At 55.9% G+C, this 18368-nt stretch overlaps 1 protein-coding gene across 3 annotated transcripts in view; it reads right to left on the reverse strand.

The window, feature by feature from the left end:
- GLIS1 (GLIS family zinc finger 1) overlaps positions 1-18368 on the reverse strand; it is a 210791-nt gene that overhangs the window by 7164 nt on the left and 185259 nt on the right. For all 3 annotated transcript variants that reach the window (XM_054572456.1, XM_054572450.1, XM_054572443.1), the window contains 4 exons: positions 14001-14162; positions 9115-9225; positions 5706-5838; positions 673-826 (listed from right to left, as the gene is read on the reverse strand). In XM_054572456.1, coding sequence (XP_054428431.1) covers positions 673-826; positions 5706-5838; positions 9115-9225; positions 14001-14162 — 560 coding nt within the window. The remainder of the gene's footprint in view (positions 1-672; positions 827-5705; positions 5839-9114; positions 9226-14000; positions 14163-18368) is intronic.

Below are 18368 nucleotides of genomic sequence, written 5' to 3' on the forward strand. Positions count from 1 at the left end.
TCCTGCCGGCGGTAAGTGAAGGTGGCAGGGAGGGCAGGAGGCAGGGCAAGGAAACAGATTTTGGCAGCATTAGAAGCTAGCAATTAGCACATTCACCATTTCCAGCCAATTAAGTGACCACAATGGAAACCACATTGAATGCAGGAAGAGGCCACCCCTCCCTGCAGTGATCCTGCGGTAAGGGCTCCTGGACAGCCCCGCAGACCCGGCAGTGGGCCACAGCTGCAGTGGCCGGAGTGGGGGTGAGGCCCAGGTGGGCACCCCTGGAGCGGGCAGCGGGCAGTCTGCTCACCAAGTGCACGGTGTGAGCCAAAGAGAAGCCAGGGTGAGGCTCTCGAGGAGACCTGGGCGTGGCAGCCCAGAATGCAGGGGCCGGGCAAGGACAGCATTCCCGGGGCCACCCCCACAGGAGAGGAGAGGGGGCTCATGGGGAGGCGGCAAGACATCCCGGTGCCAGCCCCATCTACCAGGTAGGGTTACTGTGAGGCACCAGTGAAATCGTGCATGGCAAGAGCTTGGGACAGACGCAGTACATAGTTTAAGTGCTGCCTAAATGTTGACTATTTTCATGATCAGTAACAACCAGTTAGTGTGAGGGACACCTGTCCTCATCTGCCTCCCATGCAGGTACCTGCTTAGTACCCTCGAGGAGGGCTGGCTTGCTGTACCTACCCGTCCCTGGTGCTCTCAGCCGTGGGCAGAGGGGACAGATGGTGGGGACCTGTGGTGGCGTCCAGTGGGTGGTGCCTGGAAGGGACATCGTGCGTGGGGGGCAGAATGCCTGATGTGAGCCCATTATGGGAGGTGACAGAGCCAGGATACACACCTGCAGGGAAACAAAAAAATATCACTGGGCTTTGGCCACCCCCTAGAGATGGCTGTGGATGACCCAGGAGATGCGCGCCTCCTTATGAGAAAGATAAAGAGAGGGAACCAGCAACGTTGTGTTAATAGGAGGCTAGGGGCCCAAAAAGGGAGGTGACGGTTCTACTCTGCTCTCTCCATGCCTTGGCTGATGGGCTGTGTGCAGAGCTGAGGTCTGCCCTGACAGCAGAGGTCGGACGACGGGCTGTCAGCGGCATGGGGCGGTCGGGCCCAGAGTGTGTATATTGAGACGACCGGCCTGTATGAAGCCTGCATGAAATCTCTGGGGCTGTTCTGGGAAAGAAGAGGCTTCCTTCGTGTATCTGCATAGCCACAGAAGCAGACAGGGATCCTGGAAGGGAGAGAAGCAGACTCTGGCTCAGGGCTTGGCTGGACCCTGTAACAGGCCAAGCTGCTATAGGGTAACGGACCGCCTTTGGGGAAAAGGAACTACCCATCATGCTGCAAGCAGAACCCGCAGGTAAAGAGAGCGTGACTGTGCTAGCTGATGGCAGGTGGCCTGGGAGCCCCTGAGAAAGGATGCCACAGGTGCTGGACACTGCCCCAGTGTCCCAACTGAGGACAGCAGTCTGCCATGCTCTTGTCTCAGATTCTAAAACACCTGCCGGTTGATATCACCTTTTATTCACAACAGTCCTACTTTTTTTGAGAGGATAAGTGGGTTAATGAATCAAACGGGCAATAGGTCAGTCAGATGTTGCTCCAGCGACTCAATTGAGGGTCTCAGTGTAGTTACTGAGGACAATGATTCACCAAGGGACCCCAATTAAAAAGGAGAATGAACCCCTCTGGGACTGGAGCCTGAGAGGGACAGAGAAAGGATTGCAAATTTTTGGCATCCCTATTTTATGTGAAAAAAATGGAGCCAATTCTGCACTCCCTTTTAAACTGGCCATGTTTATTAGACTTTCAATAGAAATTGACATCATTTTCACAGATATCAACTCATCAGGTTGACGCCCTGGGAGGACTCTGTGGATGTGGGGGTCACGCCCAGAGCTGCGCTGATGTGTCTGCTCCAACTGGTCAGAGCTCACTCTGGGCCAGCTGTTACGTTTTAAATATCATTCTGTCATAATGGATCCAGACACAATGCTGCAATGCTTATCACCTCATGAGGACCATCTGAGAACACGTCACACTCTTTCATGGATGTGGTAAAAGAGGGACTTCTACTTCCTCAGAGGTTTAGAGTTCCAAGGCTAGCCCAGCCCGGGCTGGCCCTGAAGGCCCAGGCCTGCAATTCAGGGAGCTACTACAAGGAATTGAGCAGGACTGTGGCAGGGATTGCAAACTCAGTGCCTTAGGTGGCATGGCAGGGAACAACATAAGTAAGACTGTGGGGATGACAATAGGGAGCAGTGGGAACTGTAGCAAAGTGGAGAGACTGTGCCCCTTAGGGCCTTTACATCAAAACTGTTAAGAAACAAAACAGAACTGGAATACTGTGCCTATGAGACCAAACAGTTTACAACCCCAGGCCTGGAGCTGGAGCAGCAGACATCCTACGGATGGGTTACACTAGCTGAAATTCTACACTTATAATAAATGTGTATAATTAATAACAGTTACTGTTAATTAAGAATATACTGTGCGTAAGCTATTTTTCCACACTAGTTCAACCATCTCAACAGCTGTCAATAGGGGGAGATAATATGATTCCATTTTAAGATGAAGAAACTAAGTCTTAAGAACTTCAATGATTCATTGAAAGTTACACAGTGGGCAGCTAATCAGGTCTCCCAAGTAATACCAAAAGGAAGCCCATTTAAAGCCAGGTCCAGGAAATGGCCTGGGGCTCCAGACCAGGCTATGGCCTGGATATCTGGCTAGATGCCCCTGGTTCAGGCTTCATGGAGGCTGGCTGGGCGACCCCAGGGCTCCGAATAGGCTCCTAAGCGCCTGCTGCCTCTCAGCCCCAGTCCTTCCTGCTCCCTGTCCAGGGGCCCTCTGCTCACAGGGCTGCACCGCCCGTCCACCCAGCCACTGCTCCCCTGGCCACACATCCTTCCCCAGCTCAGTCAGGAAGGCCCTGCAGGGAATTTCTGTGGATGGAGCTAGCTTGGCGCTGCTCATGGCTTGCTCCACTCACTGCTCTTGCTAGCACTACCTCACCTGCCACCTTGAACCAATTTGGGGGCCTGACAGCTTGGAAGGCCTAGAATCCTGATAAATCCTGTTCCCCTCCCTCAGCCATGCTGACCGTATGCTTCTCACATCCTCACTGCCCTTGGTTGGCAAGAGGAGGCCTGCCAGAGAAGCTGCTGAGGGCTTCCTGTGCAGACAGCAGGTCCTTCCTGATGGGACTCAAGCTCACGAGAGCTTCCTAGAGTCAGACAATGAAAATTCAATGTCACCCTCACCAGCTCCTCCCTCGTCCTCGCCCCTCTGTTAGAGATTCCTCTATCCTAACATTGTTTGAATCTACCTACTGCTCTCCCTAGCCTTTGCTCTGCCCCGGTCCAGGTCCGTCTGACCTGTCCCCTGAGGACGAACACATGGTGGGCATCTGAGCGTGTGAATGAGGCTTGTTGACCATGTGAACGGACAGTGGGTAAAAATGAGGGAATCACCGCATCATAAGGGGAAGCAAGAGTGGGGATGCCATGGGGCCTGCCCGGCCTCTCCCCAAAATGTACCACTTCAGGCTGTAAATCAGCATCATCAATCATCAGCCGTGAACGCTTAACCTCTGGCCCTAACATCTGTTCCCAACTGTGCCTCAGGCATGTGCCCAATGGTCCAGAGCAGAATCTGGCGGCCGAAGCTTAGGAGACCGAGAACTCCTGGGTTTGTGAGCTGGTCCTTCCCTCCCTGCTGTGTGAGAAGTTGCTTGAGGTCAGGGACCAGCATGGGGCCTGGCACATAGTAGGTGCTCAGTGTGGCAAAGTACAGCCTTCGCAGCAGGGAGGTGGCAGACTATTTGGTTAAGAGCACAGCCAGCAATCAGATGGCCTGGGTCCAGATAGGGCCTCTGCCATTTTACTGGCTGTGGAACCTCAGCAAAAAGTGGCCTGACCGCTCCGAAACTCAAGTCTCCTCCTCTGGAAAGGAAGCAGCATACCAGCACATACTTTTTGAAGATTATATTAGTTACCACATGCCTGTATAGTACCTAGAACAGGCCCTGCACATACTCAGTAAGTGTTGGCTGCGACCGATAAGTAAATAGTTACTCCTCTCATTTGCCATGAGCCGCAATAATAATGATGATGATGATAAAATTATCAGTCACATTGGGGTTGTGTAAGTGCTCTCATCCACAATCACATTTGCCATCACAGAAGGTCTGAAGCTCGAGGCAGGGAAGACACTGCTCACGCACTGCCAGGGCAGGCCTGGCCGGTGTGCTGCTCCCCGGTGCTGCCTCGGCGGCGGTGCTGCCTCAGTGCCTCTGTTTCTCATCTGCAGCACGGGCTCAGGGGGGATTGAAAGAGACGGCATTTGTAAAGTGACTGGCCCAACCAAGTGCCCAAAAGATGGTTATTGCTGGCCCTGGCCCCTCTCCCTGAGACAAGCCCTGGACTGGTCTCTTGAAGAAGCTTCCAATCTGGATCTGCCAAGGGCTTTTGACGATGCTGGGTCCGTCCTTCTCTGGCCCAGGCCCGAGTCCTCCCAGGGTAAAAACCATGGGCCTGCGGGACCTCTGCTGCAGGGCAGCTGTTGCCAATCAGTCTCAGCCCTCCTCCCTGCTGAGCCTCAAAATCCTGCTCAGCACAGAGTGCCACATAGTAAACCTTCATCCCTGGGCTGGGTCATCCCTAAGGTACCTTCTCGCCCTCCTATTTTAGCAACTCTGAGGCTGGGAGAAGCAGCCCCTGACTGAGGGAGAAGGGTGTGGACCCACCCTCCTGAGGGGTCCTCACCCTGGTGGGCCTGTCTGAGCACACCCCCAGAGAACGGGTAAACACCTCCTCTTCCCAAGGCTGTTTTGGTAAGTGCTTTGACAGTTTTAAATCTGCTGCTACTTTAATGCTGAGAGGAAAGAATAAAAAATTGGAAAATAAAAAATGTTTAAAATGGTTGGAGTAATTCAAGAAATCCCAGAGGGTGGGAAGAGCTTTCTGCTCTGATACTGCGGTTTCTTTTGGGGGGAGGGGAAGGGAGGGGAGAGAGCAACTTTGTCAGCTGGAATCCACAGGCCGCACTGCCCTGCTCCAGGCTGGACTGTGAGGTCAAGCAGCCAGGGACTGTCGGGCCTGAGACCTGCCCCATGGCTCGTGGCTGTGGCAGGGACGCACAGGCTGCCTTGGACAAGAGGCTCTGAGTGTCTGGGTGGATGGGCTTCAGGGACTTAAGAGGTTTTTGTGGGGGGTGCGTCTCTGGGCCACAGAGTTTAGCAATGAGCCGAAGGTGGTTATGGCCAAGTTGCCCACCCTCTCAGGACCTAGGCTTTCTCCTTGGAGGTGAGGGATGATGGTTGGCGGGGGTGGGGTGGGGTGGCGGTCCATGGGGCTTGAAGCTGAGGCACAGGCCTGAATCCCAAGGCAGGCCCTAAAGGAAGTGAAGGAGCTGCCTTAGTGAAGAGGAGGAGAGAGGGGGCTGGCGAGATGTGAACAGTGGCTCGGAGCAAAGGGGGAGCCCTGGGCGTTCAGGCAATTGTGTCCAAGGTGCCAAGGCTGGGCCAGGAGTGCCTAGGCCCCTTGAGGCCCCGGAGGCCAGGCTGAGAGGAGCCTGGACTTTGGTCCATGGACAATGGGGAGCCCCACAGAAGAGTGTGAAGGAGGGTGCCCTTCAGCAAGTCTTGCTGATATGAGCCCTTCCTGCAGGACGAGGTGGCAGTAAAAGGGCCCTCCAGGCTGTGGGCCTGGCATGCCTACCTGGGAGCAGCTCCTGGCCTAACGCCCGGCCACCCTTCCCGTCGCTGTCAGTCAGCTGTGTGGACGCATGGAGCTGCTGCAGGGCCAGACAGTCGGTCAGGACGTCGGCCTCAGCATCGGGGCCCGCGTGCAGCTGGGGAGCAAGCACAGGGAGAGAGAGGGTGTTAGTATGAGACCACCTGCCCTCCGGCAATCCTGGCTTTAGGGGGCAGGGCAAGGGCAGTGGCCTCAGGGCAGGACCCTTTACCTCACTGTGTCTCAGTTTCCTCAGTTGTAAAATGGAGCTAATTGTGTACCTTGTGTAGGGTGGGTCAGTTCAGGTATGAGAAGCAGATGCTAAGGTGAGACTGAACATGCAAGGGTTTTAATGGGGGATGCTTATGTGAGAGAGCTGGGGAGGCTGAGAGCCATCAGGCCACATTACAGGTCTGACCCCAAGGGAAGGAGGGAGGGAAAGGAGGTTGGCGGGAGCTTCCTAGACTGGCAGTCCAGGGAGCCAGAGGGTCCCCAGGGAGCCGAAGTCATGGGCGGGGGGGCTATGTCTCCCAGGAAGGGCTCTTGCCTCAGCATCCCTGCAGGGCTTGCCACACTCAGTCACTGGCTCAAGCAGCCCCCAGGAAGCACGGCCTCGGCACAGACATTAAGGTGGGTGTCCCACTGCGGCAGCTGGGGCCTCCCACAGGTTGTTGGAGGTCTGTAAGGCATGTTTTTGTGGCTGCCACACAGGCGAGTGGATGAGGTGGGAGGAAAACACAGTAGGTACACAGAGTCCCTCCTTTCTCCACTAGCCCCTGCCATCTTTCTTCCTGGCATAGGTACAGTGGAAGTAGGTGCAGGCCTAGGGACAGAAGACCTGAGCTTAAGCCCCACTCCACGTCCTCTCAGTCCCTGTGTGACATTGGACAAATAACCTCTCTGGCTCTCCCCTCCTCTGCCTGTAGTAACAATAATCCCCTCACCCCAGGCTGTGGTGAGGAGTAACCAATGATGGGTGCGAACATGCTCGTTGAATGTGCTGTGTGAAGGGTTAGCTGGTGCCAGTTGGCCGAGTCTCACATGGTCCCAGGGCAATGGGCACGCTCAACCCATACGTGGACCTAAGATCGTTGGCTAAGAGCAAGGGCGGGCAGATCTTTGGCCAATAAATCTCAGCTGTCCCTGAAAGACGGACGAAAGCCTGGTACCTGAGAATGTCTTCACCTCTCCAAATGGGGCCAGATGGGGACCGGGAGGGGCTGACTGGGGCCCTAGGGACATTGTGTGATAAGGGAGCATGCACCTAGATGGGAAGAGCCCCTTCTCCCAGGGAAACCCCAAAGCCTAACTAATAGAGCCCTGAAGATTGACTTGTCCAAATCCTCATTTTACCCGGGACAAAACCGACCCAAAGAAGGCAAGAGCCTTGTCTCATGTCACACAGCAGCTGAGAGTCAGCCCCAAGGGTTTTTCCACCCTCCCAGGCCAGAAGGCCAGCACCCAGGTTTGGGGTAGGCATGCCCAGCCTCCCAATGGGCTTTCAGCTCCCTGACCCAGCAGCTGTTTTCCATGTAAATTAAGTTTCTGGCAAAAGAGGGCCAAGGCATGCCTTGCAGACCGCAATGTCGATCGGATTAGGAGCAGCAGGAGAGGAGAATTAAGGAAGAAAAGCATTTCTAATTCTCTCTGAAACGCAGCAGGGCTGCCAAGGAGCTGTCATAATACAAGGGTCGCTTTACCAGAAAGATACATCATCCCCGATGGCTCTTAATAGATGCTTATTGTTGGGAAGTTTGCAGATCTGCGGCTCCAGGTCCCTGGGGCTCAGCGTGAGCCAAGCACGGGGCCTGGGAAAACCAGGGCAGGATTCTGGTCCTCGAGCACCAGTCCGCTGGGGACAGAAGTATCCCTGGTATGGAGCCTGGGCCTGGGCTATTCCCTCCCTGTCCCTGCTCAAGCTCCTCAACCTGAGAGTGGTGGAGAGAACTCAGGTCCTAAGGACAGCTGGGTCTAGGATGGGACCTGGCTCCTGTCACTTCTGCTCTGTACCACATCTGGGCAGATTTGTGAACTCTCCAAGCCTCAGTTTCTACATCACTAAAATGGGAAAAAATAGTGCCCACTCCCTAGGGTTATAATGAGGACTGAATAAGATACAGTCAGTGAAGCACCAGACACAGGGTTAAGTTTAAGGCTTGGTGCTCCATCCTCAAGGATAGGGTGCTTTTACTGGTGAGCTCAGGGCGCCTGCTTTGACTGTGTCCCTCTGCTCGACTGCTTCCCATGTCCCCCGCTGCCTTCAGGATGAAGAGCAAGGTCTCAAAGACCTGTCTCCCTGCCGTTGTCCTTCCCCACAAATTCTGCTTGCTCAGGCACCCGATCCCTATATACCCCATCCCAAGAGACTAAAGCGCTCTGCTTTCTCCAGCCCCTGGGACTTTTTATGCTCTATCCATGGCTGTATCCACAGTTGTTAAAACAGTGCCTGGAAGACAGGAGGTATTCCATAAATCTTGCTGACCAAATAAACGGGCTCTTTCCGCTCTGTCCTCCTCTGTCATGCCAGTGCCCCTGGATCAGGCCCTGATGTTTCTCTTCACCCTCATAGCCTCCCTGGCACTTAAGTATGCCCAGTCCCATGGCCCCAGTGGTCCTCTGGAGATATGGGTTAAACCCAGCCAGGTCCGCTCTGCCCCAAGTTGCAGTCCCATCCCTCCCATTGCACCGGGTCCCTTAGCAGCTCACGTACTCCTTGTCCCAAACAGAAACGGTTTTCTCCTGCAAATCTGCTTCTTTTTTAGATGCTCTACCCTGGTGAGGTGGACCACCATCCATCCTGCCCCTCAAAGTCTGACACTCGTGCTCCTCTGCCATCCCCCCACCCAGCCCAGCTGTCACCAAGCCCGACCCCTCCCCGCCTCTCCTGCTCTGCTCCAGGTCAGACCTCCGTGCACACCGCTGTCCTCTCCTGCTCCTGGTGTCCTTCCTCCCACAACCCCCTGTTCCCACCCTGATGCGCTAAGGCCCCTGTGTCTGCACCCCCGACTATTCTCTGCACACCTCTACTGCAGTCCTTTTTATATTATATACTGAATTAGCTCTTTGTGTCTGTCTCTCAGTGGCCAGGTCCCCATGGAAGGTTTTCCATTTCTGCCTCTTCGAGGCCTACACAGTGCCTGACATCCAATGTTTAATAAGTGAGTGGGCAGGTGGATGAGAGAGTTGGATGGCCTACCTGGCGGGCTAGGGGTGAGGAAGCACGCTCAGGGGGCGGGTGGGAGGCAGACGGTGGATGACGGACAGCCGCAGCCTTGGGGTGTGGAAGGGTGAATGCCCACAAGGAGTGTGGCTGCCTGGTTTGATGCTGGACATGGTGCTGGGAGGCCCGGGGCAGCGCATCTAAGAGGTGATCCCAAAACACAGGCCATCTTACCTTCTTACGCACCTGCTGCTCTTTGGCCGAATGGGCCTTCACGTGCTTGCGGAGGGAGCTGGGGTCCGTGTAGCGCTTGGAACAGCCAGGGATCTGACAGGCATATGGCTTCTACAACATGAGAGGGGCAGAGGCAGGGTGAGTGAGAGGCCACCTTCCAGGCCCAAGGTCCTGCTGTGACCTGTGGCGGGGAGATGACTCGGCAAGGGGCAGGCTGCAGGCTCACGCGCTGTCCCTCCCTCCGTGCGCCCTCCAGGAGTCTGACTCAGCCAGCCCCCCTCCCCCCCATGGGTTTGGGGAAGGTGCTTGGCCTGGTAACAAACGAAGGGATCTGTGTCTATTCCACCCTCATCCTGGGACCACAGGTAGGTTGCTTCTCCCCTCACGAGTCAACTTTTCTCCTCTGTAAAATGGGGCCACTGAGGATTCTCCCAGCTCTGACACTGGCTCTGAGAAAGTTTACACTTTGTAGCCCAGAGTAGCGAAGGGACAAGAAATGAAGTGAGGTGGCTGCCTCGGAGAGGAGGAGGAGGAGGAGAAGAGGGGAACAGAGAGGAACAGCATAGGGCAAGGGGGCACAAATATGATGTCAGGCTGGAGTATGGTGGGACCCCTGGCTAGGAGCAGCTGACCACGCCTGGCAGTGGCATCGGAGTCTCCAGATGGTGCTCCGGTTCTTCCCTGACAATCACAGGACACCAGAAGAGAACTGGGTCTCAGGCACAGACCTGGGAGGCTGGGCATCTGTGCCCATTATGTCTCTTACCCTTGGGGCCCCCATTGCTCTTCTAGAACAAATCCATGCTCACTGCCTCCCTTAGTTTGTGCCTGGGCCCCATCCTGCTCTCTGTGCCTCCCATCTCCCCTTGCACTCACAGCCGGAGGGCCTTTCTCTCAGAGCTGGCCACCCTCTTCCTAACTGTCCATGACCTTTCTCTGCACTCACAGCCGGAGGGCCTTTCTCTCAGAGCTGGCCACCCTCTTCCTAACTGTCCATGACTTCCGGGCGCCCTTGGATACAGCCCATCTCTGGCCAACAAAGGCCCTTTTGTGACTTGGGCCCTGCTTAAGTCTTCACCCCTCCTGCTCCTGCCTTGCACTCTCATCGTCTCTCCAAGCCCTTCTCAAATCTTCTTCCCACCTCTACCTGCTGAGCTTCCCATCTGCAGCACTGCCCACCTGCACTGCTGGGCCTGTCCAGTGTCCTCCAACCAGGTGGTGAGTCTTCCTCAGGGGAGGGTCCCTTGTTCCTTCTTCTCGGGTCTCAGGGACTGACCCCCAGGGCAGTGGCTCCGCGGGTATAACTGGATTCTGAGCTCTCCCACGTGGGCTTCCACAACACCCTACTTGGGGACCCAGCAGCGACTGGGGCTTGAAATCCTCCCCATGTCCCCTTTTGAACACATCTAGTGATTCTAGTTTCTCAGGGCCCTCTGGCCTCCAGGGACTGTAGGGATCAGGAGAATGTTTGGAGGAGGTGGCACCTCTTGGATTACTGTGTCCCTGCCAGACATGCCCGAGTGGAACTGCCCCTGAACCACAAGGTAACTCTGCCCTCTGGACCGAGGTGAGGTTGGTTGACCTGACTCAGGGACCTCATGGGGAAAGGGAAGCAGAAAGAGACAACTATACCTTGGTGCTGCCACGTAGAGTTGTCAGGTTAAAGAAACGGAGAGCAAAAAGAGAGAGACAGAGCAGTGAGAGGCTTGCCTTGCTGACGGGAAGGGGTGGGATGGGAAGGCACGCAGTACTCCTCAGACCTGCCCCCCACCCAACCACACAGAGATGCAGACAGACATGCATGCAGACAGACAGACACACAGGGCCCCTCTCCCATAGGCTTGACCCCCCACCCGCCAACATATGCACAGATACTTAAACACATTCCCCTTCTCTCACCCCATCCCAACTTTCTCCTCTCTCCCTGTGCCTCTGCCCTGCCCTGGGCCCTATCCCTTGGGGATGCTGATAAATATCCACACGCTTTTGTCAAAAAGCAAACAAACAGAGCTCTGAGTGTGCAGGCACACTTGCCTGGAAAGAGGGCACAAGGCCCATCTCCGTGTTTGTTTTTCCAGGGCCTGACGTGTGTAGAGCATTCCTTGGGCCCAGCTCCCCCACGAGCCCTCAGGAAACCCTGGGGGTGTCCCAGCAGCAGCCAAGTCCCAGGCCTGGAGTCACAGCACCGGCTCCAAAGTCTTGTCACTAACAAGGGCCCTCCTGGTTGTGCTGTGAGGACAAGCTCGCACAGCCCCCCAGATCTCTGCTCCAGAACTGTGCTCACGTACCGCGCGCCCCCTACACGCAGGCCGTGTGCGAGTGCCTGCCATCCCTGGTCTTTCAGCCTCACACCCACCTTTGAGAAGCATCTCCACTGTGCAGAAAAGGAAATCAAGGTTGATGCTTTGCCTAAGATTTCAAAGAGGGAATGCCCACGGCATTCTGCTAGGGTGCCTCCTCTTGGGCCTGCAGCCCTGAATGGTCCCGTGAAGTGGGCAAGGGAGAGATCATCAGCCCCATCTTGCCAATGGGGAAACTGAGGCCAGAGCAGAACAGTGGCTTATTTAGGGAGTCTGTGTAGTCAAGACTTGAACCCTACACTGAGTGCTGGAGATATGGCCAGGTTTGGTCAGCATTCCATCAATGAGTCATAGGACGGAAAAGGAGGGGCTCATATTTGCTGTGCAGACCATGCGTTAGGCCTCTATATCCATCATCATGGTTGGTTCCCATCTATCTCTTGTAAGGTAGGTGTTTGAGAAAACTGAGGCCCAGAGAGGCTAGGTGGCATTCTTTGGACCTCTGGGACCAAGTACAGGGCCAGGGTAAGGACCCAGGCTGGTCTTCTCCAGCCTGTTCCACCACTTTCCTGCCCATGGAGAGAATCCCATGGCGGGTGGTGCCAGAGGGGAGCTGGGGACATGACCAGGTTCCTTCTGAAAAACAAGACCCAGAGCACATGGGGTATAACCCTCTGGGCCTCTGAACCTTGGGTGCTGGGAAAGCAACCTAGCCACTCAGAGCTGCCTGTGATGTTTATGTGTGGATGGGCGCAAGCAGGGGGCTGGGCTTGGAGGCTGTACCTCCCGGGCTTCACCAGGACCTTCTGGGGGCAATGAAGGCCTGAGATAACCCTGCAGGCTCATTCTGGGCCTGACCTGACCTAACCCTGGGGCTCTGTTCACACACCAAGTGGGGGCCAGAGGCCTGCTGCTTTGGGGCTGGGTCCAGGAAATGCAGTATGGAGGGAGGGGGGAAAGGGGGTAAATCAGAGTGGGTGACCCTGAGCGGCCTGCGGGGAGGATGTGCAGAGAGGCCTGATGCTGTTGGTACTGCTTGTGGCCCCTGGGAGATGTAACTGGGGTGCTGGGGTGCAAACTGCCCCTCAGGGCCTGGGCTGGGCCCCAAGGGCAAGGGCTGGGTATATGAGAAGATAGTGCAAGCAGGGGATTTGTTAGCATACTCCTCACTTCATGTCCTCAACATAGCCTGTGGCAGTGCAGCCTGAGAGGGCGAGGTGGTGGCAGGGGTCGGGTTTAGGTAGGGGACAGAGCTCTTTTTTCTTACCCTCATCCCCTCCGCTCAGCTCCACCTCGCCGGTGTGGCTGACACACCTACTTTTCCAATGAAGGCACTGGACGTGGAGTCAGACAGACCTGGGTCTGCATCCCAGCTCGGCCACTTATCAGCTGGGTGATCGTCCAATGGCTTCATCTGAGTCTCAGTTTCTTTGTTTGCAAAATGGGGACAGTGGCCCTTACCTTGTGAGTCATCACCAGGATTAAACTAGGGGAGGGTTTGTGTGATATGAGGGTCAAGGCAGGGGGAGATGTGTAGAACATTCTGCCCAGGGCCTCACCTGGACCCAAATATGACCTCCCTGCTATTTTCTGCCATCCCCTCAGGTCTCCTAGCCCCTCAACCTGTAGTTCCCCAAACACTTGCATGAAGAGCAAGGACACAGGCAGACGTGGACTCTGGCTGCAGACCCGTCCTCTACGGCACGTGGGGGCTGGGGTCCTCCCAGGCACTCTTCACACAGGCCCTTGAGACTGGTGTGAGGCCCCCCTCTGAGTCAGCTCTGCCACTTTCCAGGTAAGTAGGTACTGAAACTCCCAGAGTCCCACTTTCCTCATCTGTCAAATGGGTTAGTGACCCCCTGACTGGCAGAGTCAGTATGAGACCATGGGAGACCATAGGAAGCGCTGTTAACTGCTGAGGACTATATGCAGAGAGAATGCTTGGACCAGCCCTGTGGAAGGCTGTGGGCTATCTCAGTGTCTCGCATAAATGAGGGAAAGGAGGTGACACGCAGACACGTGGGGCCAGGTCCCTATTCCAGGGGCCTGAGTCTTAGGCCCTATTCACCTCAACTCCTCACCCTCAAGGTGTAAAGAACACCCGGAGAGCCTCCAGTCTGTGTCCGTGGAGGGGATAGGGAGGGAAGAGCAGGGCGGGCCTTTCAGGGGCTGGCTAACCACTCAGGCCTGGGGAGAGGACTCGGGATGGAGAGCCCACCCTTTCCAGAGGGAGATGCAAAGACGCTGGTGCTCTGGCAGCACCCACGGGCTAAAGCAGTGGTTCTCAACTGGGGGAGACGTTCCTATCTCCTCCCCAGGACATTTGGCCATGTGCAGAGGAACAGAGCTGTCATAAGAGGAGATGGGAAATCACTATCTAGGGGATAGAGGCCAGGGGTCCGCTGAACACCCTCTAATGACAGGATTTTCCTTTCTCTCCAAACAATCATTCTACCGAAAATGTCTGTAGGCTCCAGGACGAAGGCAGGGTTTCTGCATGGACCCTGGCTCCTGCCCTCCATTAGACAAGGGAGGAGTGTGTATGTCCTCCACCCCCATCCCCTTGGCCTTCACCCTCGGGCCTACCGTGTCAAGGTGGGTGCGCTGGTGCTTGGCGCGGTCGCTGGAGTTGCTGAAGGCCTTCTGACAGCCTGGGTGCTGGCACAGGTATGGCTTCTCGCCTGTGTGGCTCCGCAGGTGGATCTTGAGGTTCTCCAGCCGCGAGAAGGCCTTGCTGCAGCCTTCAAACTGAGGGAGAGGCTGGTGAGGGGTGCTCCGCAGCCCCTGGAGGGCCCAGTACCCAGCCTGGACATGACCTCCAACATCCTCTGCACTCACCACTGTCCCCCAACACCCCATCCAGCCCGAGGTCTCCAGGTGCCCCGGTTAGCTCCCCATGAAGTACTCAGCGCACAGACCCTATCTGGGGAGATAGCCTCTGGTCAGAGATGGGGGTGGGGGTGGACAGACAGCAACAACCACTGCATGCTCCTCCTGTGGCCCCAGGCTGCCCTAATCTCGGCAGCCTCTGCCCAGCTCCAACCTCTCTCCCTGGACCCCTCTAACTTCTAACTCTCCCTCCCTATTCTCCACACTGCTGCCCAGAGGAAGTCTCTGATGTAGAGACATACCCCTGCTGCTCTCTGCTTAAAGCCCTTTAGGTCTGGCATTCAAACCCCGCCCCCCCACATCTTCCTGCCCCTTCCGACTTCCACCTCATACTCTGGAAACAACAGGAGTCCACCAGGCAATTTGAAGCCTTTGTTCATGCAAGTCATTCAGCAAGGAATGCCCTCTCTCTCGTAATAATCCATCCAATCCCCCCTCAGCCTTCAAAGTCTGGCTTGACTTTGTCTGACTTTGTCAAAGTCTGGTCCCCTTGTGGGACTGTGTGCTCCCCTGCTTTTCCCCACTGTCTGGCTGTGTCCCTGCTGTGTGTGCCATGGGTGAGGAAAGACCCAACACTGATCAGCAATTGCTCTTTCTGTCCAGGCCTGCTGCTGAGTGTTTAGCCACAGAACAACCTATGAAGTGTGTGGCCTCAGTGTCCCCACCTCAGAGATGAAGGCTTTCTGTGGTGATCACAGGGCAGTGACAAGGCAAAGACCAGATGCCCAGGTGGCTCTGCTACCAGCTGCCGTCCTGGAGCAGGTGGGCGGGGGAGGTGACCCTTTCGGAGAATGAGACCAGAGGAAGACAGGACCCTCTTCAGAGCCATTGGTTTCATCCCCCAGCCTGGGGCTGAACTGCCCACCAGATCAGGACCCACATGTCCCGTGCCTCTGAGCCAGGCCAGCTGTGTCCTCAAGGACTAGCGCTCCCATATAGACTCTTCCCCACCTTCTCTGGGCTTATCTGCAGGGGGAAGAAGGAGCTAACAGCCCCTGCCTGTGTCTACACTTGGAAGATGTGATTTTTCTCTTTCCTGATCTGGGCACTGGGTTCCTTTTTGCCTCCACCTCCCAACTTTAAAGATACCTTATCTGTTAGTGCCTTCATGGGTGGGAGCCTAGAGGGGACCGTGGGCAGATTCAGACCCAGTAGTCCGCCTAGCTTACTTTCTCAACCCTGAGAGGTCGGTGTCCCCATCCAGGGCAGTGCGGCACATGTGGTCATTTTTAGTGTGGGCTATTTAGGTGGATGGATTGGCTCCAGCTCTGTGCTGGGTAAGGTGGAGACAGAGTGAGGACCCAGACATGGGTCCTGCTCTCCAGGAGCACAGAGCCCACGGGGAGGCACATACACCGTCAGAACAGAACGCAGCAGCTGGACCTGTCCCGGAGGGAAACACAAGGGGTGTGGCAGCACAGAGGTGGCACCTAACCCAGCCTGGGGAAGGTGAGGTGTCACCGAGTAGGGGACTGGATAAACCTGGAGAGACATGCAGTCAGTCACATCAACACTGATGCATTTGCTTCATTCAGTCCCTGGTCCAGCTGAGTCTTGAGCAATGACCAGGACTCCAAAGAAGAGTGTGGTGACCAACACTGAAGGCCAAGTGAGGGCCGGCATCGGGGTACTGCAGTGTGGGTAGGGCACGGAGTCCCTGAGGAGGCCCCTCTGTGGCTGTGTGTGGGCCGTGAAATGGGCCCTAGTGGGCGAGGAGCCTCAAGGGAGATCAGAGGCCAGAGAGTAGGGGTTCATTCTGCAGGTTGAAGAGTCTGGACACTACCATGGGGACAGGGGGACCATAAAAAGGCCTTAAGAAGGGGGGCACAGGGTCAGATATGCACTTGAGGAAGATACCCCCTTCCCCACTTTGGCTGCTGGTGACAGCTAGGGCTAGGAGAGAAGACCAGGGGACTAGTGAGGAGAAGGCAGGTGTAGTGTCATAGATGAGGGTCACTGAGCCTGGACACAAGGCAGAGGTGATGGGATCAAAAGTCCCCAGCCAGACGTAAGGACAGGAGTTAGAAACAACAGCCAGTCTGGGGCGAGCTCCTTCCACACCTTGCCCTTGAAGGCCTGGCCACAAGTGCAGGTCGAGCTCTGTTGGGGCAGGTCCAAGGCAAGCAGCCCACAGCTGGATTTTAGAGGCTGTTCTACTTTCCTACTTCCAGATGTTGTGCCTTTTCCATGCATCAAAACCAGAAGGAAATCCTTTTGGGCAAGTACACAGGCCACAAGCTGCTCCCCTTGCTCTCTTGCAATGGCCTTGCGCCAAGTTCACCCCAAAGTGAGGTGAAGGAACCTTGGCTGGGGAGTGGGCTGCCTCTCAGCACCCGGCTGGTCCCTTTCTTCCTCTCTGGCCTGAGCCAGGAGGGTAGACATCTGAAGCTGAAGGGCAATAGCTTCTCACATGCTGCATGATTTTCCTGTGTTCGGGAGGGTCCACTGGACTCTAAAGGTCAGCCCACGAGGGTCTGTAAGCCTGTCTGACCAACCCTGTCTCTGCCACATCGCTACCAGACCCCAAGGCTATGCCCCTTCTGGGACACCTGCCCTTCCAACTCATTGACTTATTTAATTGACACATTACTCAAAGTCCTGGCTCTGTAGCTTGGTGTTCAGTCTTCCAGCGTGGCCCCAATGCCTCTCTCATCTGCATATACCCCGCGTGTCATGCTGTAGCTGCAGGGAGTAATTGACTGAACCTGTCCTGAACTTTCATGCCCCAAGGCCTTTGCTGGAGCCCTTCCCCCAGCCTGGACAGCCTATCCTTCCTTCGTTTAGCAGACATCCACTAACCATGCCCGAGTGCTCCCCAACCTCCTTGGCCCCTCCTTGGTCACACCCTGAGCACGTGCGCTAGGTTCTCACTGCACACCCACTGTGGTCTCTCTCCATGCCTGCAGGCTCAGGGTTTCTTGAGGGCAGGGCTGGCATCTTTACTCAGGGAGCAAAGGGCAGGTTAGAAACGTGATCCAATGGGGGTAAGAAGAGGGGTTCTGGGGCCCGGCGGTGAATGTGCCCTTGTGAACTCACTTCCTCCCTCCAGTGTTCATCAAGGTACCACATACCTGCGCATGTGCCCTGCACCCATGCCACGCCCAGCCTTATCCTGCCCCTCAAAACTTTCTGGAGCTGAGTTGTAGGCTAGGGTACAACAAGCATGTTGCCCTGATTTGGGGGGCTGCCTCTCTAGGGAGAACCAGAGATAGCAGCAGGTGGAGAAGGGGTGCTGCCCATCAGGACTGGTCTGGGATGAGGATGCTGCAGGGGCCTCTGACAGAGAAATACGCGCAGCAGGGCCAGTATCCCAGGCATGCCAGGGACCTTGAGCGTCTGTGGGCTCTGGCTACAGCTACTTGCCAGGGTCCCTGCAGTCGTCCCCACTCAACAACCACACAGATGGGCTCACAGGGGCAGAGAGACGAGGACAGGACACTTGGGTTCAGCACCTGTGTGTGCTCGCTCTGCTCGGCCTGCTGCTGTCACTAGCATGATCTCCATCCTCTCTTATGTGACAAATATTCCTCCCCCCTGGCAGGAGCTGAGGCTACGGGACAAGGAGGGACCAGTACAGTGGTTACAGACACGGACTCTGGTGTGGGATGATCCAGGCTTGTGTCTTGGCTGTTCTACTTATGAACGATTGGAAATGAGTCCCTTCCACTCTCAGTTTCCTCATGTATTAAACTGGGTGAGTTCTTCCAAACATAGACAATGGTTGTGAGGATTGAATGAACTAATGCACACTAAGTGCTTATCTTGGTGACACCAGGTTCCTGCCCATATTGTCACTGTAACTATCATTTAAGGCCACAGAGGAACTAAGAAGTGGAGCCGCATTCTGCCTGGGGTGGGGACTGTAGGGAGGGGGCCGGGAGGGAAGATTGCTCCCCCAGGCCTGCTGCCCCTCCGCAGAGCTGGAGGGGGCATGAGTGTGTGAGGTCCCACTGGGCACGACAAGCTCCCCTGTCCTCCAGTCGGGTTGCCACCTCTTACTCCTTAGGCCCCCCTCTCCTCTCCAGGTCGCCCTCGGCTGTCCCAGCTCCACTTCTGATGAGCAGG

The sequence above is a fragment of the Pteronotus mesoamericanus genome, unplaced genomic scaffold (genome assembly GCF_021234165.1).
Source record: "Pteronotus mesoamericanus isolate MK-2021 breed Mesoamerican mustached bat unplaced genomic scaffold, CSHL_Meso_final contig_105, whole genome shotgun sequence".
NCBI lineage: Eukaryota > Metazoa > Chordata > Mammalia > Chiroptera > Mormoopidae > Pteronotus > Pteronotus mesoamericanus.